The sequence below is a fragment of the Mobula birostris genome, chromosome 5 (genome assembly GCF_030028105.1).
Source record: "Mobula birostris isolate sMobBir1 chromosome 5, sMobBir1.hap1, whole genome shotgun sequence".
Classification (NCBI taxonomy): Eukaryota; Metazoa; Chordata; class Chondrichthyes; order Myliobatiformes; family Myliobatidae; genus Mobula; species Mobula birostris.
In genome coordinates, this window is record NC_092374.1 from 135,437,388 (window position 1) to 135,462,936 (window position 25,549).

At 42.8% G+C, this 25,549-nt stretch overlaps 1 protein-coding gene across 1 annotated transcript in view; it reads right to left on the minus strand.

Moving 5' to 3' along the window:
• LOC140197334 (claudin-10-like) overlaps window positions 1-24,970 on the minus strand; it is a 72,363-nt gene extending 47,393 nt beyond the window's left edge. Inside the window, exon 1 of the mRNA XM_072257289.1 lies at window positions 24,751-24,970. Coding sequence (XP_072113390.1) covers window positions 24,751-24,970 — 220 coding nt within the window. The remainder of the gene's footprint in view (window positions 1-24,750) is intronic.
• Between the last annotated feature and the right edge of the window lie 579 nt (window positions 24,971-25,549).

Genomic DNA, 25,549 nt, shown 5'->3' on the forward strand with positions numbered 1-25,549 from the left:
AGAAGGGACATGCTGCTGTTGGTGATACTGCTTGGCATCATCTTATAGCCCTTTATAATATGCAAGCCCTGCCAGCTAGACTGGAACTCGAGTTTGGTCTGATATTGTTGCTTGGCAATCCCTAGTAGCCTTTTGGAGGTTGTATCTCGATTTCTTGTAAAGGTCAGCTGATTTGAATGTGACAGCCCTAGACTTCAGCAGTGAATGGATCTACCAGTTCATCCATGGCTTCCAGCTTGGGAACAGTCAGATGATCCTCTTTGGTACACAGTCCTCAACGAGTCCGTGTTGGTGGTGACAGGATCATCCAGGCTGAGTGCTAAGGCTTCATACAGGGACCAGTCTACTGACTCAAACAGTCACATAGAAGCTCATCCGTTTCCACAGAACAGCAGCGTATGACTTTCTGTATCGGGTCCCTCCCCTTTCGTCTTCAGTTTGTACGCAGAGAGAAGGAGAACAGCCTGGAAAATGATTAGCTGTAAATGTTGAATGTATCTGATCAACAGCTTACCTTGCTCAGTCAGGAAACAAAATACCTGACAGCTCTCTTGGGAGTTTAGGTTTATGTCAATCTTCCAGGGGTCACCATTAATATTTATACAAATAAAAGCACCTTCAATATTTTAGAGTACTACTGTATATGGTTAAATAAAGTTCTTCTTCAGTCACGCTGGGGCTTAAAATGTCAGAATTTCATAATCAGATTTCAAACTTCAGGGTAAATGTGCTGTTCAACTACTCATGACTGGGTTTAAAAATATCTGAAACCATCATGTGAAGTTGCTATTGTATTCACATAATAGACATCTAGATCTCTGGTGGTTTCTGTGTGAAGTTTGCATCGTCTCTCTGCGACCATATATGTTTCCCATGGGCTTGTCAGTTTGTCCTCCCATCACAAAGATAGGAGTTCACACAAGCATTGATTACTGTAAATTGACCCTAATGTATGGGTGAAAAGTAGATTAAAGTTCAAAGTAAATTTTATTTTAAGGTACATATATGTCACCAGATACAACCCTGTGATTCATTTTCCTATGCACATACTCAGCAAGTCTATAGAATAGTAACTATCACAGGATTAATGAAAGATTAATGAAAGATTAATGATCAAAGATAATAATGAGGATGTGGGAATAAAATAGGATTGGTGTAAATGAACATTTGATGGTTGGCATGGACTCAGTGGGCTAAAGAGCCTGATATCATTGCCCTCATTCCTCGAAACTAGGGCCAATCTGCTTAATCTACCCTCATAGGAAAACCACCCCTTCCTGCGATCTGCCTAGTTGTTAAATTGTAAGCACATAAAAGATCTGCAGGATGTAAGTCACAAAGATGGTCTTGTGGACACAGTTAGGTCCCTCTATGCCATGTACATCTTCCTCAGGGACAGACATCAGAACTGCAACTGCAGTTTCAGGAAAGCACTATTTTACTTCTCTGTAGAATCTTTCCTCATAAAAGCTGGTATGCCATTTGCCCCCCTGATTGTCTGCATGTTAGCTTTCAATGAGTGAAGTAGGTAGAAACCCAGGTGCTTCTGAAGATTAACATGTTTTAATTTTTTCCATGAAATCATTGAATTGTATAGCACAGACACAGATCCTTTCAGTCTACTTGGTCCATGGCAACCATGACCCATATCTATGCTAATCCCATTTTCCTGCTTTGTACCCCTACCCCACTATGCCTTTCCGAACCAAGGACCTACCCCAATACCGATTAAGCATTGTAGCTGCACCTGCCTCCACAACCTCTTCTATCAGATAATCAGCCTCGCTATGCAAGTAACTTACTCCTCAGATCCTTTTAAAATTCCTCCCTCTCAAGATGAAGATTAAAGATTAAATATTAGCTTTATTTCTCATGTGCACATTGAAATATAGAGTGAAATGCTTAGCTCGTGCCAGGGGTGTGCTGGGGGGCTGCCTGCAAATGTCACCATGCTTCTAGCACCAGTATGGTATGCCCACAACTTACTAACCCTAACTTGCACAGTATGCCTTTGGAAGGTGGGAGGAAACTGGAGTACCCAAACAAAAGTCACACGGTCGTGGGGAGAATATACAATTCCCCTGCCATGGGAACATCATTCATTTATTGAATATCCTGCATACATCCTTCAATTTAATAAACACTATTTCTCAGCCTCCTATGTTCTAGTGAGAGTAAAACAAACCTGTCCAATCTCTCCTCATAACAGCAGACGCGCACTGCAGGCAACATCCTGTGAATATTTTCTGCACTCTCTCTATTGCTACTACATAGTAATCAAAATGACACACAATACTCTAAGAGCAGTCTAATTCAGACTGGAGGCCTGTGATCAGCGGTCTGCTATAGAAATTGGTGCTGTATCCACAGTCATTTGTCATCTGCATTAGCTGCATTAGCCATTTGGATGACAATATTAACATGGCCACCTGGTTTATGTTGTTGTTGTTCCTCTCCGTGCCTTGTGGCACAACCTTGCCATTTCTTCAGCATTTTGTCTGTTTGTTTGTTTTTTTTTTTACGAGGCCAAGTTGCTAGCTCGATGCTCAACCCAGCTCTGATGAAAAGTGTGCAGGGAGCCGGTCAGATTCGAACCTAGGACCACTCGCCTGGAAGTCTGGTGCGGATGCCACTACACCAGCGGCCGGATACACCAGGTTTATAGATGACACCAAAATTGGGAGTGCAGTGGACAGTGAAGAAACATATCTGAGAAAATTGAGATGAACAGGCTAGGGAATGGAATTTAACTTGGAAAGTGTGTAGTCAGCTAATCCAGGGCAGGCCTTACACAGTAAATGATAGGGCCTTGGAGGGATGTAGTAAAGGTTACATAGTAAGTGGTCGTGTAGGTAAAGACAGTATTTGGCATGGTTTTTCTTCATCAGTCAGCAACTTGAGCACAGGAATTGGGAAAATATGCTGTAATTGTAAAAGCTGTTGGTGAGAACAGTTTCAGTGTACTGTGCAAAGTTCTGGTCACCTAGCCATAGGAAGGATGTCATTAACCTAAAAAAGGTGCAGAAAAGCTTCACAAGAATGTTACCAGAACTTGAGGGCTTGGATTGGAAGGATAGGATGAATAGGCTGGGTATTAATTCCTGGAGAGTAGGAGGCCAAGCAGAGAATTGTAGTTTGAATTTAGAAGATAGAGAGTAATGGTGGAAGGGCATTATTCTAGCTGGAGGTCTGTTGTACCTCAGAGATCAGAGCTGGGATTTCTGTTGTTTGTGAAATATATAAATGACTTGGTCCAAAATGCAATTGTTTGCAGATGACAAACAAATTGGTGGATCGATGGACAGTTAAGATGGCCATAAAAGAATATTGCAGGATATAGATCAGATAGTCATGGGCAAAGAAATGACAGATGAAGTTTAAGCAACACACAAAGTTGCTGGTGAACGCAGCAGGCCAAGCAGCATCTGTAGGAAGAGGTGCAGTCGACGTTTCAGGCCGAGACCCTTCGTCAGGACTAACTGAAGGAAGAGTGAGTAAGGGATTTGAAAGTTGGAGGGGGAGGGGGAGATCCAAAATGATAGGAGGAGACAGGAGGGGGAGGAATAGAGCCAAGAGCTGGACAGGTGATTGGCAAAAGGGGATACGAGAGGATCATGGGACAGGAGGTCCGGGAAGAAAGACAGGGGGGGGGTGGGACCCAGAGGATGGGCAAGAGGTATATTCAGAGGGAGAAAAAGGAGAGTGAGAGAAAGAATGTGTGCATAAAAATAAGTAACAGATGGGGTACGAGGGGGAGGTGGGGCCTTAGCGGAAGTTAGAGAAGTCGATGCTCATGCCATCAGGTTGGAGGCTACCCAGATGGAATATAAGGTGTTGTTCCTCCAACCTGAGTGTGGCTTCATCTTTACAGTAGAGGAGGCCGTGGATAGACATGTCAGAATGGGAATGGGATGTGGAATTAAAATGTGTGGCCACTGGGAGATCCTGCTTTCTCTGGCGGACAGAGCGTAGATGTTCAGCAAAGCGGTCTCCCAGTCTGCGTCGGGTCTCGCCAATATATAAAAGGCCACATCGGGAGCACCGGACGCAGTATATCACCCAAGTCGACTCACAGGTGAAGTGTTGCCTCACCTGGAAGGACCATATCGGGAGCACCGGACGTAGTATATCACCCCAGTCGACTCACAGGTGACGTGTTGCCTCACCTGTAAAGACCACATCGGGAGCACCGGACGCAGTATATCACCCCAGTCAACTCACAGGTGAAGTGTTGCCTCACCTGGAAGGACTCTATCCCTCCCTCTCCTGTCTCCTCCTATCATTTTGGATCTCCCCCTCCCCTTCCAACTTTCAAATCCCTTACTCACTCTTCCTTGAGTTAGTCCTGATGAAGGGTCTCGGCCTGAAACGTCGACTGCACCTCTTCCTACATATGCTGCTTGGCCTGCTGTGTTCACCAGCAACTTTGATGTGTGTTGCTTGAATTTCCAGCATCTGCAGAATTCCTGTTGTTTACAGATGAAGTTTAATCTGGGCATTTGTCGGATAATATTTTTTGGGAGGTCAAATGTAACAGGAAAGTTTTCAGTTGATTGCAGTACCCTTAACAGTCCTGATCTACAGAGGGAGTTAGGGGCTGACCCTAGCAGAGGGAGTTAGGGCCTGACCCTAGACTGTGTTGGTTTGTAACACATTTCACTGAATGTTTCGATGTACACACAATAAATAAGTGAAGGTGGGGGAAGGTGAAGCAGTACAAGCTGGCAAGTAACAGGTGAGGAGGAAGTGGTGGGTAGGGGAGGGGAGATGAAACGACAAGCTGGGAGATGATAGATGGAAAATGTAAACGGCTGAAGAAGGAGGAATCCAGCAGGAGAGAAGTGTAGACTATGGGAGAAAGGGAAGGAGAAGAGGCCCCAGAGGGTGGTGATAAGCACATGAGGAGAGTACAAGGTGTACCGGGGAGCCAAAATGGGGAATAGAAATAGATAGAAGAGGGAGGACGGAGAAATCAATGTTCATGCCATCAGGTTGGATTCTACCCAGATGGAATATGAGGCGTTGTTCCTCCGTCCTGAGAGAGGCCTCATTGTGACAGTAGAGAGTACCATGGGCCAACATGTTGGAATTGGAATGGGAAGTAGAATTAAAATGGGTGGCCATCGGGAAATCCCACCTATTATAAAGGATGGAGTGACTGTGCTCGACAAGGCTCACCCTAATCTATGCTGGGCCTCACCAATGCAAAGTTGGATGCACTGGAAGCACTGGATAGAGTAGATGACCCTTGAAAGACTTGCAGGTGAAGGGTTGCCTCACTTGGGGCCCTGAGTGGAGTGAGGGAAGTGGTGAAGGGGCAAGTGTAGCACTTGACCCATTTGCAGGGATAAGTGGCAGGAGGGAGATCAGTGGGGATGGATGAATGGACAAAGGAGTCACAGAAAACCTGATCCCTGTAGAGAGCAGATGTTCTGGAATGGAAAGTGTCATCCTGAAAACAGATACAGTGGAGACGAAAGAACGGAGATAAGGGAATAGCATTTTTACACATGACAGGGTGGGAAGAGATATAGTAAAGACAGTAAGAGTCAGTAAGCTTATAAAAGATACCAATAGATAATATGTTTCCAGAGATGGAGACAGAGAGATCAAGAAAGGGGAGAGAGGTGTCAGAAATGGGCCAAGTGAATTCAGACCATAAGACCATGGAGCAGAATTAGGCCATCTGGCCCATTGAGTCTGCTCCACCATTCAATCATGGCTGATCCTTTTTTTTCCAACCCCAGTTCTTGGCCTTCTCCCTGTAACCTTTGATGCCGTGTCCAATCAAGAACCTATCAATCTCTACCTTAAATACACTCAATGACCTTGTCTCCACGAGGCAACAAATTCCACAAATTCACCACCCTTTGGCGAAAGAAATTTCTCCGCATCTCTGTTTTGAAGGGATGTCCCTCTATCCTGAGGCTGCGCCCTCTTGCCCTGGACTCTCCCACCATGGGAAACATCCTTTCCACATCTACTCCGTTTAGGCCTTTCAATATTCAAAAGGTTTTAATGAGATCCCCCCTCATCTTTCTGAACTCCAGCGAGTACAGACCCAGAGCCATCAAACATTCCTCATATGTTAACCCTTTCATTCCTGGAATCATCCTTGTGAACCTCCTCTGGACCCTCTCCAATGCCAGCACATATTTTCTAAGATGAGGGGCCCAAAACTGTTCACAATACTCAAGGCGAGGCCTCACCAGCACCTTATAAAGCCTCAGCATCACATCCTTGCTCTTGTATTCTAAATCCCTTGAAATGAATGCAAACATGGCATTTGCCTTCCTCACCACTGACTCAAACTGCAAGTTAACCTTCAGGGTGTTCTGCACAGGTCCCTCTGCATCTCAGGTTCCAGGATTTTCTCCTCATTTAGAAAATAGTCCGCACATTTCTTTCCACTACCAAAGTGCACAACCATGCATTTTCCAACATTGTATTTCATTTGCTACTTCTTGCCTATTCTCCTAATCTGTCTCAGTCCTTCTGCATCCTACCTGTTTCCTCAACACTACCTGCCCCTCCACCAATCTTTGTATCATCTACAAACTTGGCAACAAAGCCGTCTATTCCATCACCTACATCATTTATATACAGCATAAGAAGAAGTGGTCCCAACACTGACCCCTGCGGAACACCACTAGTCACTGGCAGCCAACCAGAAAAAGATCCTTTTATTCCCACTCTGCCTCCTACAAATCAGCCAACGCTCTAACCATGTTAGTATCTTTCCTGTAATACCACGGGCTCTTAACTTGGTAAGAAGTCTCATGTGTGGCACCTTGTCAAAGGCCTTCTGAAAGTCCAAATACAACATCCACTGTATCCCCCTTATCTATCCTACTTGTAATCTCCTCAAAGAATTCCCACAGGTTCGTCAGGCAGGATTTTGCCTGAAGGAAACCATGCTGATTTTGTACTATCTTGTCCTATGTCACCAAGTACTCCAGCACCTCATCCTTGACAATTGACTCAAACATCTTCCTAACCACTGAGGTCAGGCTAACTGGTCTATAATTTCATTTCTGCTGCCTTACTCCTTTCTTACAGAATTTGATGGTAGGGTGTAAGTCGTTTTTTTATTTACAGCGGGATACAGGGTGCAACAGGCCCAACGATCTGCACTGCTCAGCAACCTATGTATTTAACCCTAGCCTAATCACAGAACAATTTACAATAACCAATTAACCTACTTACCAGTACATCTTTGGAGGGTGGGAGAAAACTGTTCTGGTTTAAGATGGTGCTGGTGGAACACAGTGATGGCTTGCTGGCAGCAAGCAAAACTACTAACTACTCGATTACTCACAGCCTTTCTGGAAAATGGTCACTGTAATCAATAGCCTGTAACTTCCCTTTTGGAGACGAGCTTTTGAATCTCCTGTATGATTTTGCATTTGTGGGGTGTGACCTGAAGTGTCGAAGGTACGGGATAGTTGTGGAGTGGCGTGTATGGGGCAAATTGAGGTGATGGGACCTGGGCCCCAGACTGAGGAATAAGCCAATGATTGGCCATTGGCGGAGTGGACCTGGAGCTAGTTCGAAGCTGCACACCCAAGGCGAGACAGGCAGATTCGAGTCAGCAGGAGCCAGGCTCAAGAGTGAGGGACAACCTGATGGTTGGCTGATTTAAGTGCTGACCAATATTGAAAAGGTCAGGGTTTTGGGGCCAGAGGAGATGGTTGGGCCAGTGTTCAGCTCGCTGCTTGGTGAGGTTTATTCATCGCTGTGCTGAACTGAGGCTGTGGCCTGAAACTAATGGGCTACTGGATCGGCTTCATGACGGTGACCTCACTTTCATGAACTTCAATTCCAAATGTTATTAGCCTACTTTTTATCATTTGCATGACTTGTTCTTTCTTTTGCACATTGGCTGTTTGACAATCTTTTTTAGTAGGTTCTATTGAGTTTCTTTGTTTTGTGACTGCCTGTAAGGAGACAAATCTCAAGGTCATATATAGCATACATGCTTTGATAATAAATTTACTTTGACCCTACAAGCATTTTTACAGAGGATACAGAATTTAATTCTGAACTCCGACATCCCAAGCTGTATAGGCATTGCACAAACCACTATGCTACCATGGTGAAGTTGGAGGCAAATTTGACAAAACTGATGAGCTCAGCATGGGTGCTCTGAAGCAGTCATCAGTGTAGTGCCGGAAGAGTTGGGGCACATTAACAGTGAAGGCTTGGAACATGGACTGTTCCACATAGCCAACAAAAAGGTGGACATAGCTGGGGCCCATTTGGGTACACACGGTTATACCTCGGGTTTAGAAAGCAGGAGAAGCTGAAAGAGAAATTGTTGAGAGTGCTGAACAGATACTTCAGATGGAGGGCAGTAATGCTGGACGGGACTTGTCAGAGAGCTTTAAGGCCTTTCTGATGGGAAATAGAACTGTATAGGGACTGGACATCCATAGTGAAAATGAAGCGAATGGGCCAGGGAACTGAAAATGTTTGAAGATATCATCCTCTTATATCTGTGTCCACCACAACCCCAGGCTGCCTGTTCCAGACACCCACCACTAGATGTGTAAACAAACTTGCCCTGCACATTTACTTTAAACTTTTCCCTTCTGATCTCAAGTGCATATCATCTAGGATATGACATTTCTATCCTAGGAAAAAGGTTCTGTCTACCTTGTCTATGATTCTTTTCCACAACTGTTCCCTTAATATCAGTAAAAGCCCTGAGTCTGGCCAAGTGACAGATCGTTTAGTAGATAACCACTTTGAAAACAGTGATCAAAATTCCTTAAGCTTTAAAATAGCTACAAGAGTGGACCATGCAGGAAAGTGTTAATTTGGGAGAGGGCAAATCATGAAGGCATCAGGCAACAGCTAGAGAAAATTAATTGGGAAGAGTCACTTTCATGCAAATCTTCATCTGGCATGTGGGGGTTGTTAAGGACCAGCTGAACAGATTTCAGGACTGGTTTCATTCGGTAGAGTCATAGAGTAATAATCTTACAGTCCTTTGGCCCAAGTCATCCATGCTAGACCTATCAGCCATCTAAATCTCTTCTATCCATGTACTTACAAACGCGTCCACCTCAACCACTATTTCTAGCATCTCATTCCAAATATGTACCATTGCTTTTGTCCATGCCCTTCATTTTTTTAAATACATCTATCAGTTTACCCTCAAACAACTTCATCCCAAGCAATAAAGTCCTTCTCTACCCAAACTCTCCTTTTAACTCAAACCCCTAAGACTAAGTAACATCCTGGAATCTTTTCTGCACTCTTTCTATAATTTAATAACTTCTTTCCTATAATAGGGTAACCAAAATTGTTAACAATACTCCAAGTGAGGCCTCACCAATGTTTCATGCAGCCTTTCTCAGTCTTTTTGCCCTGGAGGAACCCTTGAAATAGTTTTCAGGTCTCAGGGAACCCCTGCGCAAAAAAATATTATATCTACAGCTCACGGTATGTTAGCATGATCAGTAAGTTGTAGATATAATAATCCAAAAATAATTGTCAATGCTCTTTTGAGTAGACAATGAATTTTTAGCCAACTTTTCTCTAAAAAAAACAACAGGCAGTTAAGCTTAGCTTACCTTTCTTGAAATTAATCTTTCTTTCCTTTCATAATTTTTTTAAAAGTTTATTATTCTTACAACATAATAAATTGCTGTTAAATAACTAGCTTAAGGCAAAATGGGATTTAAATTTTCTAAAGGTAGTCTCAGTAGATTTAATTTAAATCAAGGTTGTAAGTTGATTTTAATTAAAAGCTTTACTGTTTGTTTGAGATTCCAATTTTTTTTCTTCAGTGGTTTGAACAGAGCACAACTGCGCAAGCGCGTGGAGGTCAGCCAGTGAGAACAGCGAGAAGAGCTTAAAAAGAAGACAGATTTATACAGCGGGTGTCGGAGAAGCGGGCGTCAGAGTAGAGGGAGACAGAGTAGAAAGGCTTTGGCTCAACAGGGCTTTGGCAATTAAAGGTTGAGGCGAGGTAGGTTATCTGTGTAGAATACAGACAGAAAGTATGTGTGTGAGGCTGGTTTTCTGTGCTCAGTGTGAGAGGTCCTGGAGACTCCCAGCCTCCCAGATGGCCACATCTGCACCAGGTGCGTCAAACTGCAGCTCCTTAGGGACTGCGTCAGCAGACATCCCACCTCTCCCGGAAGTTCCCGGAGTCTCCCACATATTGATGGCAGCTCCCTGACGCCTGCAAATTATATACAATGTCCCATAAATTGATTTTTTGAGAGGGGGTGGGGGATGGGCAGCATCCTGATTGGTCTCTCTTTGTGCTAAGTAGACCTATCAATTTTCTCTGTGGGTGGGCTTCATAGTTGACCTCAAAAATAATGACAGTGTTGCTTGCTGCACTGTTTGCAAAAGTGACTTTTTTATTGTCCATGGTGGGTTAAAATGTAAAAGACATGTTGAGGTGAGTTTAACAGGTGTCATTGGTTCATTAGCATAGCTAACATTATTTAAACTAGCTGGCTAGCTGCTAAGGAGCTACTATATTGATGTCCTACGTGATGACATCATACTGCCTGTAGACTTGCTTAAAGTTGTAATAGAATAAAAGAAATGACTCCATTATAATATAATACAGGTACATATTTTAATGTCACATTTTCTGCATATACCCAACTTGGTTTACAGATTAGACAAAAATCACTAAAAGTATTACATACACCCTTGGAGGCTAACTGGGGAGGGGGGTGGTTGGAGGGGATATAGGGTTGCGGGGGGCAGGGGTGCTACCTCCCTGAAATGAGTTTTTGCAGGGAGGGATGTCTGTGTTAGGGAATGGAAATGCAACTCCATGACCTTCCTCTGGTCAGGGCGAGTGAGGAGGTGATAGAGAGGAGCTATAGACAGGTAGTCACTCAGGGGCCTGGGGAGAAAGATAAAAGGGTACCATTCAGGAGAGGGAAGAGCAAGAGGCAGATGATAGAGAGTACCCCTGTGGCTGTACCCTTAACACTAAATACTCCTGTTTGAGTACTGTTGGGGGGGGGGGGGATGGCCTACCTGAGGGAAGCAACAGTGGCCGTGCCTCTGGCACAGACACGAGGAAATCTGCAGATGCTGGAATTTCAAGCAACACACATAAAAGTTGCTGGTGAATGCAGCAGGCCAGGCAGCATCTCTAGGAAGAGGTACAGTCGACATTTCGGGCTGAGACCCTTCATCAGGACTAACTGAAAGAAGAGCTAGTAAAAGATTTGAAAGTGGAAGGGGGAGGGGGAGATCCGAAATGATAGGAGAAGACAGGAGAGGGAGGGATGGAGCCAAGAGCTGGACAGGTGATTGGCAAAAGGGATATGAGAGGATCATGGATCAGGAGGCCTAGAGAGAAAGAAGAGTGGATGGGGGGAAACCACAGCATGGGCAAGGGGTATAGTGAGGGGGACAGAGGGAGAAAAAGGAGAGAGAGAGAAAGAAAGAATGTGTGTAGATGAATAAATAACGGATGGGGTACGAGGGGGAGGTGGGGCATTAGCGGAAGTTAGAGAAGTCAATGTTCATGCCATCAGGTTGGAGGCTACCCAGACGGAATACAAGGTGTTGTTCCTCCAACCTGAGTGTGGCTTCATCTTCACAGTAGAGGAGGCCGTGGAAAGACATATCAGAATGGGAATGGGACGTGGAATTAAAATGTGTGGAATAGAATGAGGTGGAGGATAAATACGTGGCTGAAGGATTGGAGCAGGGGGCAGGGATTCAGATTTCTAGATCATTGGGATCTCTTTTGGGGCAGGTGCAACCTGTACAAAAAGGACAGTTGCACTTGAATCTGAGGGGGACCAATATCCTGGCAGGGAGGTTTGCTATGGCTATTGGGGAGAATTTAAACTAGAATTGCTGGGGGGTGGGAACTGAACGGAAGTGATGGAGGAAAGGGAGGTTGGCTCACAGATAGAGAAAGCTTGGAGACAGTGTGAAAGGGAGGATAGGCAGGTGATGGAGAAGGGACGCGCTCAGACCAATGGTTTGAGATGTGTCTGTTTTAATGTGAGGAGTATTATGAACAAAGCGGATGAGCTTAGAGCGTGGATCAGCACTTGGAGCTATGATGTTGTGCCCATTACAGAGACTTGGATGGTGCAGGGTCAGGAATGGCTACTTCAAGTGCCAGGCTTCAGATGTTTCAGAAAGGACAGGAAGGGGGACAAAAGAAGTGGGGGCGTGGCACTGTTGATCAGGGATAGAAAAGGAGGAAGACATGGAGGGGTTGTCTACAGAGTCTCTGTGGGTGGAAGTTAGGAATAGGAAGGGACCAATAACTCCACTGGGTGTTTTTTATAGACTGCCCAATAATAACAGGGACATCGAGGAGAAAATAGGGAGACAGATTCTGCAAGGGTGTAATAATAACAGGTTTGTTGAGGTGGGAGATTTTAATTTCCCAAATATTGATTGGCATCTCCTTAGGGTGAGGGATTTAGATGGGGTGGAGTTTGTTAGGCATGTTCAGGAAAGTTTCTTGACAAAATATGTAGATAAGCCTACAAGAGGAGAGGCTGTACTTGATCTGGTATTGAGAAATGAACCTGGTCAGGTGTCAGGTCTCTCAGTGGGAGAGCATTTTGGAGATCGTGATCACAATTCTATCTCCTTTACCATAGCATTGGAGAGGGATAGGAACAGACAAGTTAGGGAAACGTTTAATTGGAGTAAAGGGAAATATGAGGCTATCAGGCAGGAACTTGGAAGCATAAATTGGAAACAGATGTTCTCAGGGAAATACACGGAAGAAATGTGGCAAATGTTCAGGGGATATTTGCATAGGGTTCTGCATAGGTACGTTCCAGTGAGACAGGGAAAGGATGGTAGGGTACAGGAACCGTGGTGTATAAAGGCTGTTGTAAATCTAGTCAAGAAGAAGAACTTACGAAAGGTTCAAACAACTCGGTAATGATAGAGATCTAGAAGATAAGGATAGCAGGAAGGAGATTAAGAAAGAAATTAGGAGAGCCAGAAGGGGCCATTGGTGGACAGGATTAAGGAAAACCCCAAGGTATTCTACAAGTATGTGAAGAACAAGAGGATAAGATGTGAGAGAATAGGACCAATCAAGTGTGACAGTGGAAAAGTGTGTATGGAAGCAGAGGAAATGGCAGAGGTACTTAATGAATACTTTGCATCAGTACTCACTATGGAAAAGGATCTTGGTGATTGTAGGGATGACTTGCAGTGGACTGAAAAGCTTGAGCATGTAGATATTAAGAAAGACGATGTGCTGGAGTTTTTGGAAAGCATCAACTTGGCTAAGTCTCTGGGACCGAATGGGATGTACCCCAGGCTACTGTGGGAGGTGAGGGAGTAGATTGCTGAGCCTCTGGCAATGATCTTTACATCATCAATGAGGACAGGAGAGGTTCAGGAGGATTGTAGGGTTGCGGATGTTGTTCCCTTATTCAGAAAGGGAGTAGAGATAGCCCAGGAAATTATAGATCAGTGAGTCTTACTTCAATGGTTGGTAAGTTGATGGAGAAATTCCAAAGGCCACTTCTCCACTTCTTTGCCCATTCTCCTAATCTATTACAGTCTCCCTGCTTCCTCCATCTATCTTCATGTTGTCCACAAAAGGGCCATAAAGCAATCAATTCCATCATCCAAATCAATGACATATAACATAAAAAGAACCTATCCTAACAGCAACCCTGGGGCACACCATGAGTCACCAGGTGTCAATCAGAAAAGGTCTCCTCTATTCCCAATCTTTGGCTGATTGACTGGAGGCAATCTTCTATCCATGCTAATATATTTTCTGTAATATCATGGTCTCTAATCTTGTTTAGCAACCTCAAGTGCAGCGCCTTGTCAAAGGCCTTCTGAAAATCTAAATAAACAACATCCACTAACTCTTCTTTGTCTATCCTGCCTGTTATTTCCTCAAGAATTCTAACAAAATTGTCGGGCTAGATTTTCCCTTAAAGAAACAATGGTGACTTCAGCCCAGCCTATTTTATCATGTGCCTGAAGTACTCTGAAACCTCATCCTTAATAATGGACACCAATATCTTACCACTCACTGAAGTCAGGCTAACTGGCCTATAATTTCCTGCCTTTTTCCTCATTCCCTTCTTAAAAAGTGGAGTGACATTTGTAATTTTCGAGTCCTGCGGAACTATTCCAGAATCGAGTGATTCTTGAAAGATCATTACTAATGTCTCCCCAGTCTCTTCAGCTACCATTCTCAGAACACTGGAACACTTGTGGAGGGCGTTTTCAAGAGCCAAGAAACAATTCTGGGTGAGATTAGAGGCAACATTGGATGCACGTCAACTCTGGTCAGGTTTACTTCCTACAATGCAAAACCTGACATCATGAATGGCAGCAATACTTCACTACCAGATGAAAGGGAGAATAAAATCACAGCTTTGAGGATCCATGCAGCATTCAACGACACTGTGATCTGTGTCTCGAAGGTCAGGATCAAGCTGTCTTTCAAGGCAGCAGGGCCCAATGAAGTACCTGTAAGGCTCTGAAAATCTATGTCAACCAACAGGCAGGGGTATTCAAAGACATTTTCAAACTCTCAGAAATTCCCACCTGCTTCATCTCCTATCATCAAGCAGCACTCACACCTATGGTGATGAAATGCGTTGAGAGGTTGGTCATAGCTAGAATCAACACTTGCCTCAGGAAGAACTGGATCTTCTGCAATTTGCCTATCACCAAAATAGGTTTACAGCAGATGTGATCTCAATGGCCCTCCACACAACCTTGGATCACCTGGACAATGCAAATACTTATGTCTGGATGCTGTTTATTGACTATAACTCAGCACCTAACACTATCATTCCGACAATCCTGATTGAAAAGTTCCAGAACCTGGGCCTCTGTACCTCCCTTCTGCAACTGGGTTCTCAACTTCCTAACCGGTAAACCACAGTCTGTGCTGATTGGAAATAACATCTCCACTTTGCTGATAATTAACACTGGCGCAGGGACTTGTGCTTAGCCCACTGCTCTACTGTCTCTACACCCACGACTGTGTGGCTAGGCATAGCTCTCATGCCATCTATAAGTTTGCTGATAGTACAGCCATTGTTGGCAGAATTTCAGACAGTGAAGAGAGAGCATACTGGAGCGAGATATACCAGCTAGTTGAATGGTGTCGCAGCAACAACCTTGCACTCAGTGTTAGTAAGACCAAAGACCTGTTTGTGGACTTCAGAAAGGGTAAGACGAGAGAACAAAACCAATCCTCGTGGAGGGGGAGAATGAGCAATTTCAAGTTTCTGGGTGTCAATATCTGAGGACCTAACCTGGATGCAACATATTAATGCAGCTATAAAGAAGGCAAGACAGTGGCTATATTGTCAACTAAAACCCCTGAAAGCTTCTCCAAATGTACCATGGAGAACATACTAACTGGCTGCACCAATGTCTGGTGTGGTGAGGTGGGTTACTGCACAAGATCGAAGCAAGTTGCAGAAACTTGTAAAATGAATCAGCTACTATCCTCCATAGTATCCAAGACATTTTCAAGGAGTGGTGCTTTAGGAAGGCAGCGTCCATCAATCAACAATCCTCACCGCCCAGGACATGCCCTCTTCACGCCGTTAACACCAGGAAAGAAGTAGAGAAGACTAAAGGCACACATTCAGCAATTCAGGAACAGCTTCTTTCCTTCTGCCTCACAATTTCTAAATGGTCAATGAACCCATGAACATTACCCCACTACTTTTTTATTTCTGCTTTTTTTTTTTGCACCAGTTATTTTAACAACTTATATAAATGCAAGGTAAGAAAATCTTTGATATCAAGCAGTAGTTAATTGAATCACGAAGAAGGAGGAAGCATATGTAAATTAAATCAAACAGGGAGTTTGAGGGCTATGAAGTAGCCAGAAGAGAACTCCGGACTTTAGTGAACAAAGTCCCAGATTGTAGGGTGATTCAGAAGGTAAAGACACCTGAATTTGCAAGATTGGCTTTGGAACTGGCTTGCCAATAGCAGCGAGTGAGTAGCTGTAGAAGGCTGTTATTGAGGCCGGAAGTCAATAACTAGTGTTCCTCAAGGATTGGTACAGGGATCTCTTTTATTTATGATATATGATTTGGATGAATTTATAAATGGGTAGAATAGCAAGTTTATGAATGACATCAGAACAGGTGGAACTGTGGACAGTGTGAAGGACTGTCCCAAATAGAGCAAGATATAGATCAGTTACAGATTTGGGCAGTGAAGAGGATGATGGTGTTTAATCTGGGAAGTGTGAGGTGTTATATCTTGGGAGGTCAAATGAGAGGAAAAGGTATGCAGTTACACTTAATAACAATAAAGTGCAGAGGGATCTTGGGTTCAAGCTCATAGTTCATTGAAAGTGGTTATGCAAGTGGATAAGATGGTATAAAGAAGATGTATGGAATGCTTGACTTTATTGGTGGAGGTGCTGAATCTGAGAATAAGCATGTCATGATGCAGCTACATAAAACTTCAGTCACTTAAGAGTATTCTGCACAGTTCAAAGTAAATGTATTATCAAAGTACATGTATCTCACCATATACTACCCTGAGATTCACTATCTTGTGGGCATTCACAGTAAATAGAAAGCAACACAATAGAAAGAATGAAAAAGCACACATGACAAAGACATACAAACATCAATGCATAACACACAACAAACTGTACAAATACAAAAAGGGAAAAAAAAATCAATAATAGTCCAGGAATCATACAACATTGAAGCACAGAAACAGGTCTTGCGGTCCTCCTAGTCCATATTAAACCATTAATTTGTCTAGTCACTTCGACCTCACGCAGCCCATAGACCTTCATATCCTTCCATCCTTGTACCTGTCCAAATTTCTCTTAAATGTTGAAATTGAAACCACATCCACCACTTGTGCTGGCAGTTCATTCTGCACTTTCACACCCTAAGTGAAGAAGTTCCCCTTAAATATTTAACCTTTCACCCTTAACCCATGACCTTCATTTGTAGTCTCACCAACCTTCGTGGAAAAAGCCAGCTTGCATTTACCCTATTTAGACACCTCATAATTTTGTATACTTCCATCAAACCTCCCCTCAATCTTCTATGTTCTAGAGAATAAAGCCTTATCTAGTCAACCTTCCCCTATTACTTGGGTCCTCAAGTACTGGCAACATCCTTGTAAATTTTCTCTGCACTTAACGTTATTTACATCTTTTCTGCAGGAATGTGACCAAAACTACATACAATACTCCAAACTAGGCCTCACCAGTGTCTTAAACAATTTCAACATAGCATCTCAACTCCTGTACTCAATACTTTGACTTATGAAGGTTAATGTGCCAAAAGCTTTCTTTATGACTCCATCTACCAGTGACTCCACTCCCAAGGAATTTGACAAGGTCCCGCATGGGAGGTTAGTTAGGAAAATTCAGTCGCCAGGTATACATGGAGAGGTGGTAAATTGGATTAGGCATTGGCTCAATGGAAGAAGCCAAAGAGTGGTAGTAGAGAATTGCTTCTCAGAGTGGAGGCCTGTGATTAGTGGTGTGCCACAGGGATCAGTGCTGGGTCCATTGTTATTTGTCATCTATATCAATGATCTGGATGATAATGTGGTAAATTGGATCAGCAAATTTGCTGATAATACAAAGATTGGAGGTGTAGTGGACAGTGAGGAAGGTTCTCAAAGCTTGCAGAGGGACTTGGACCAGCTGGAAAAATGGGCTGAAAAATGGCAGATGGAGTTTAATACTGACAAGTGTGAGGTATTGCACTTTGGAAGGACAAACCAAGGTAGAACATACAGAGTAAATGGTAAGGCACTGAGGAGTGCAGTAGAACAGAGGGATCTGGGAATACAGATACAAAATTCTCTAAAAGTGGCGTCACAAGTAGATAGGGTCGTAAAGAGAGCTTTTGGTACATTGGCCTTTATTAATCAAAGTACTGAGTATAAGAGTTGGAATGTTATGACGAGGTTGTATAAGGCATTGGTGAGGCCGAATCTCGAGTATTGTGTTCAGTTTTGGTCACCAAATTACAGGAAGGATATAAATAAGGTTGAATGAGTGCAGAGAAGGTTTACAAGGATGTTGCCGGGACTTGAGAAACTCAGTTACAGAGAAAGGTTGAATAGGTACCATTAGGACTTTATTCCCTGGAGCATAGAAGAATGAGGGGAGATTTGATAGAGGTATATAAAATTATGATGGGTATAGACAGAGTGAATGCAAGCAGGCTTTTTCCACTGAGGCAAGGGGGAGAAAAAAAACCAGAGGACATGGGTTAAGGGTGAAGGGGGAAAAGTTTGAAGGGAATATTAGGGGGGGCTTCTTCACACAGAGAGTGGTGGGAGTGTGGAATGAGCTGCCAGACGAGGTGGTAAATGCGGGTTCTTTTTTAACATTTAAGAATAAATTGGACAGATACATGGATGGGAGATGTATGGAGGGATATGGTCCGTGTGCAGGTCAGTGGGACTAGGCAGAAAATAGTTCAGCACAGCCAAGAAGGGCCAAAAGGCCTGATTCTGTGCTTTAGTTTTTCTATGGTTTTCTATGGTTTCTATGGAATTATGGATCTGTATTCCCAAATCCCTCTGTTCTACCCCACTTCCCAGTGCCTACCAATCACTGTGTAAGGTCTACCCTGGTTGGTCCTCCCAAAGTGCAACACCTCACACTTGTCTGCATTAAATTTCATCTGCCGTTTTTCATCCCTTCCAGCTGGTCCAGATCCTGCTACAAGCTTTGATGGTCTTCTTTGCTGCATCATTTTGAATACCAAACAACTGAACCATCTTGACCATTCTCCCAGGCGGAACCACGTCAAAGGCCTTGCTCAAGTTCATGTATACAATATCCACTGTCTTACCTTCATCAGTTTTTCTGGTAACTTCCTTAAAAAATTCTATAAGGTTGGTTAGACATGACCTAGCATGCATAAAGCCATGTAGATTATCCCTAATCAGCCCGTCTATCCGAATATTCATATATTTGGTCCCTTAGAATACCTTCCAATATCTTTCCCAGTACTCATGTCAGAGTCATCAACCTATGATTTTCTGGTTTATTCTTAGAACAACTGAACAACATTGGCAATCATCCAATCCTCCGGCACCTCTCTGATAGTCAAGGATTTTTGAAATATGTCTACGTGGGGCCCTGCAATTTCTGCACTTGCCTCACACAGGATCCAAGGGAACACCTTGTCAGGTCCTGGGAATCTATGACCCTAATTTGCCTCAATACAGCAAACATCTCCTCCTCTGTAATTTGTATATGGTCCATGACCTTGCTGCTGCTTTGTCTCACTTCTATAGACTCCATTCATCTCCTGAGTAAATAAAGATGCAAAAAAAAATTAAGATCTCCCCCATATCTTTCAGGTCCACACATAAACTACCACTCTGATCTTCCAGTGAACAAATTTTGTCCCTTGCAATCCTTTTCCTCTTAATATATCTGTCAAAGCACTTAGCATTCTCCTTCACCTTGTCTGCTAGAGCAACCACATGCCTTCTTTTAGACCTCCTGATTTCCTTCAAGAGTTTTCTTGTGTTACTTATACTCACAAACCTTGGTTCTTCCTACCTGTCTATACCTGCTATGCCCCTCCTTTTATCTCTTAACCAGGCCCTCAATATCTCTCAACAACCAAGGTTCCCTAAACCTGTTATCCTTGCCTTTTATTCTGACTGGCACATACAAACTGTGTAGCCCCAAAGTTTCACTTTTGAAGGCTTCCCACCAGAAAACAGCCTGTCCTAATCCACACTTGCCAGATCCTATCTGATACCATCCAAATTGATCCTTTTTTTCCAATTTAGAATCTCAACCGGAGGACCAGGTCTATCCTTTTCCAATATTACCTTGAAACTAATGGCATCATGATCACTTCATGCAAAGTTCTACCCTACACAAACTTGAGTTACCTCCCCTATCTCATTTCCTAATAGGAGATCTAGTATCACATTTTCTTTAGATGGGACTTTTACATACCGATTAGAGAAAGTTCCTGAACATATTTTACAAACACTTTCCCATCTAGTCCTTTTATAGTATGGGAGTCCCAGTCAACATGTGTAAAGTTAAAATCACCTACTATCACAACCTTATGTTTCTTGCAATAGTCTGCGATCTCTCTACAGATTTGCTCCTCTAAATCCTGCAGTCTGTTGGATGGTGTGTAATATAGCCCCATTAACGTGGTCGTACCTTTCTTATTTCTCACTTCTAACTATAAAGCTTCACTGGATGAGCTCTCTAGTCTGTCCTGACTGAGCACTGCTGCGATATTTTCCCTGACTAGTAATGATATCCTCCCCCCTTCAATTCCTCCTGCTCTATCACATCTAAAGTATCAGAAGTCCAGAACAATGAGCTGGCAGTCCTGGCCCTCGGGCAACCAAGCCGCACTAATGGCTACCATGTCATAATTCCATGTGCTGATCTATGCCGTAAGATCATCCACATTTCCGACAACACTCACATTGAAATATACGCAGATTAGAACATTAGTCTCACCATGCGTATCCTTTTGATTCCTGACTTTTATGTAGGCTTCACAATGGCTTTCTCCACAACCTCAATCTGTTCTCTAGCGGTGGTTCCCATCTCCCTGCAACTCTAGTTTAAATCTCCTCGTGCAGTATAGCGAACCTTCCCACTAGGATATTTATCCCCCTCCAGTTCAGGTACAAACTATCACTTGTATGCAGGTCCCACCTCCCTGGAAGAGAGAACAATGATCCAAAAATCCAGTGATCCAAATATGAAGAACTGTCATTTGGGATAAAGGGAGAATACAAAGTTAATGCTAGGATCAGTGTTGATGAACAAGAACGATCTTGGGTTCCAGGTACAAGGCTCCCAAAAAGTGGCACAGGTGAATAGTGTGGTAAAGAAGGTCTCAGACTGCTGAGTTCAAGAGCCAAGAAGCCATGTTACAGTTTTATAAAGCTCTAGCTAGTCCACATTCAGATTATTGCATTCAATTCTGGGTGCTTCCTTATAGGAATGCTGCGGTGGCTTTGGAGATGGTATAAAGGAGGTTTACCAGCATGCTGCCTGGTTTAGAGATCATATGTTATACAGAGAGTTTGGAAAAGCTGGGGCTGTTTACTCTGGAACAGTGGAGATTGAGGGGGGATTTGATATAATTTTATATGTTACGTACTCCGTAACTGGGTTGCCAAACCAGCAGAAATGGACCACTTGGAGTCTGGATTACTGGGAACTAATAAAGTTTTATTAAAGAAACAAGTAACACAGTATTCTAATCATAAGGATATAAATGCAACAGGTTAGCAATGATAAAACACACATGTACACAGAACTAGGGTAATAGGAATCAACCAAGCTCTATTGCAGTCCAGGGGTAAAATGATCAGTCTTAAGTGAAGCAGAGTTCAGTTCAGCTTGCAGTAATGCCGTTGTGGAGAGGGGGAGGGGGAGGGGGAGGGGGAGGGGGAGGGGGAGGGGGAGGGGGAGGGGGAGGGGGAGGGGGAGGGGGAGGGGGAGGGGGAGGGGGAGGGGGAGGGGGAGGGGGAGGATAAATTTGATTCAGGCAGACCTTTGATGTTCTTCGCAGTTGGTTTCGGGTGGACCCTTTTATGTCTTCTATCCCACTGTGGTCACCGACTGTGACCCCTCCGTTCTGGATACGACCGTTCTTCCGCAGTGAACCCGGCACCCAGGCAAGGGCGGACACACACACCAGGTTCCCATCGATCGCACCTTTACACCCTGTGCGTCTATGGTTGGTTCCCGCGAACCAGACATCCAAACTCCCACCAACTTGTGGGGGCACAACGCTCTTCCAGGGTCTCATTATCTCGTGATCTCGTGGTATGTGTCGTGCCTTAGCGAACCCGTTCTTTTTATCCCCCTGCTGGGGTATCGCCTGTCCATCAAACTTCAAACAGTTCAGGTTCAAAGCAACCGGTCTGTCAATATTCTGAATTGTGTCTCTTTTCATTAATCTCTCTCTCCTCTCTCATTCACATTTTGAACGTTTCTCCATTGTCTCCCTTATCTCTCTCTATTAGCATCAATCGTCTGATAACTTGGTTTGTCGTCACATATACATTTAAATGAGACATAGATAGAGTAGACAGCAGACTCTTGTTCCTTAGATTGGAATGTCCAGTATTAGAGGCCATTTGTTTGAGGTGAGGAGGGAACGTGCAAAGCAGATGTGCAAGGTAATTTCTTTTCACAGAGATAATGGCCTAGAATACATTGCATTTAAGAGATTCTTACATAGACATATGAATATGAAGAGAAGGGAGGGATAAGGCTAATGAGAAATTGGATTAATTAGAAGATGTTGGTTTAGTTAATTTGGCACACCATCAGGGGTCAAAGGGCTTCTCTTGTGCCCTAATAATCAAGGAAATGTAGCAAAGAGAGTATTTTCCCATTTCTGTGCTGAGATTAAAGCAACCTAGGTATTGGTATAAGAATGGTTCTGTTTTGGAAATTTCTACAGATGTACCGTAGAGAATACTCTGAGTACATCACTGTCTGGTATGGGGGGGGGGGCGCGCGGTGAGGCTACTGCACAGGATTGAAGTAAGCTGCAGAGAGTTGTAAGCCTAGTCAGCTCCATCATGGGCATGATCCTCCGTAGCATCCAGAACATTTTCAATGAGTGATGCCTCAAAAAGGCCGTGTCCATTATTAAAGACCTCTATCTTCTAGGTCATACCCTGTTCTGATTGCTACCATCAGGAGGGAGGTACAGAAGCCTGAAGGCACACACTCAAAGATTGAGGATTGAGGAACAGCTTCTTCCTCTCTGCCATATGATTTCTGAATGGACATTGAACCCATGAACACCACCTCACTACTTCTTTTAATTTCTATTTTTGCAATACTTATTTAATTAAGCTATTTAATATATAAAACAGTAATTCATAGTTTTTTCTATTACTATGTATTGTATTGTGGTGCTGTCACAAAGTTAACAAATCTCACGACATATGCCTGTAATATTAACCCTGATTTTGATTCTACCTATGTTCCACGTTGCCCTAGTTGGAATAGGAATTTTATGCTGAAAGGCAAGTCTTGTGGTTCTTTTGATTCCTTTTCTTTATATTGAAAGCGGTATGAGTCATGAAACTCAGCAACAAAGACTAAGTAGGGTAACACTTACGGAGTACTTACAGCTGAACAAAAGGATTTACAGTCCCTGCAGGTTGACTGCCTAACAGAACATCATAGTATTTACTGTCAGAAGTCAATACAAAACATCCAAAGCACAATAAGTTTCAGAGTTGCATGCTGGGGGCAAGAGGTACCTCTTGGGGTGTGTGTCAAAAATCAACCATTTCTGGTTCAATATAATTTTTCAAATCAAAAAGCATACTTAGCTATTCAGTACCACTTGAATTTCAGCAATAATGCACTAGCCAGGATGTTGCTAGCAGAGAGGGAAAAAAGTGATTTGAAAAAAAAAATGGAAGAAAATAATTTTGCATTTCTGAGCAACTGTTTTCTAACCTTTGCAGCCAATACTCGAGTGATTGGCTACAATTGACACCAAGCCTGTAAAATGCACTAACAACAGAAATCTGAATTTAAACAGATTACACTTAATAAAAAGTGCAATTTAGAGAATGAAAATAAAACTGGAAAGAGAATAAAGAAAGTGGTGGAAAAACATGAAAAGAATGAACATTTTAAGTGACAGCAAAATAGCTGCAAATAAAGATCAAAATAGGCAGATGCAGGTGATCCCCAGAACAAACAAATTCAGTTTTAATAGACGTCCATTTTTTTTCTCCAAATCAGAAAATATACAAAAAGCTTGATATGGTAGGTAACTACCTTCACAATATTGTCTTGAATGGCATCAAAAGATAAAGAACAATTACTAAAAGTGGAGGGAGAGAGAGAGGGGAAACTAGTTCAGTCATTTTGCAGAAATAGAAGTTGCATTCTGTTCTGTAATTGCTATATGGTTATATAACAACATACTTTTGAATTTAATATCAATGGAGGTCACTAATCTGTCAGGGTATCTAAAACTTGGGGAATGTCTGTACTGGAAGTCTGAAACAAAAACAGAATACTGTGCAAACACTCAGCAAATCAGACATCATTTGTGGAAAAAGAAACGGAGCTAACATTTCTTGTCAGACCCTTCATCAGAGCAATTGTTCTGAATAAAGTATTACACCAAACTGATAGATTGTGTATGTAAGCATGTCAACCAGATTGCATACGATTGTTAATAAATATACAAGTTATCATTATTTTGACCAAGATCTAAATACATTTGCAATCTAAACTCTCAGATTAAGAATTGTCAGTATTCATGCACTTTTCTTAGAACTCGTAGCTGCATTTTGTTTTCTATATCAAATAATAAAATAAGATTTAGGGCATCCACCTGAAGCATCAGAAAATGGTACATCTCTCTTTGTGGATGCAGGTCCCACAGGAACTGAGAAACTATAGGCTTTCACTTGGATTATTAAGATCTGAAGAGTCCTAGCATAAATATTTAGGTTTCTTTTCAATTTACATAACAATGAACTTCTTTGTAGCGTTGAGGTGTTTTGCTGTTAAAGACTGAACAGGAATGTTAAACAATAATTGTTCGTTAAAGTGCCTATTCTTTAAAATGTCCCAAATCAAGAGCTGAATTTCGATTTTTCCATTCGTCATATCAAGAATGCAAATTCTAAGTAAATAAATCACAGAAAGTAAAGGAACAGCGCGTTGCTATATACTTGCAGCAAGTAGTCGGAGACTTGGAAGCAATAAAAATAAGCAGACGCTCGGAAAGATTCATTGAGACTACGAACCATCGAGTGCGAGCATGGATGGGAATTCCTTGCAGTTGGAGACGCCAGTAGAATCTGTGACACATGTTTTCCAGAGATTGGCCCAAAATGTGGCCGTGGTGATAACAGTACCGTCGATGGTTGACACTTTCCAATAGTCCGTGGGCACTGTGGAAGAAATTAAAATAAATCCAGATACGGATATAACGAAGGCCACGATTTCAATTGACATCTTCGCCATTTCTAGGATTATCGATCGGTTTATAATTTAAATCAGTTTAATTCTCCTTTTTTCCCGGCGATTATCTCTACGTGTGTCACTCAATTTAATAGAATTAAAATTAGAAGTAAAACCGGTCCGTCACTCTTTTTCCTCCTGGGAAGCTGCGTGTGGCAGACTCCGTGTCTTTGGGACTGAGTGAAATAAAAATTTGCTGAAAAGTTAAAATCTGTGCACAGGTCAATTACCTTACGTCATAGGACAGTCAGCCTCTTTTCAACACCTTTAAACGTGTAAGTACCTTGGTCAGTTTATACCTTCCTGATGGGGCTGAACATCCAAGAACGTTAGAAGTGAAACCAGGACCCCAATAACAACAGCATATTCTAATAAGTTAATTACTAACACATCCAAGCTGAACTAACAGAAGTTGTAGTGATGTTATTTTTGGAACAAATAAAATTAGGTGAATATTTTAAATGCCAGGATCACTGTCTAGTAATGATGGTTTGATAAATGCAGTCAAGCCCACACGTTATAGTCATAGAATCCTACTGCATATAAACTGGCCCTTCAGCCCATCTAGTCCACACCGACCTA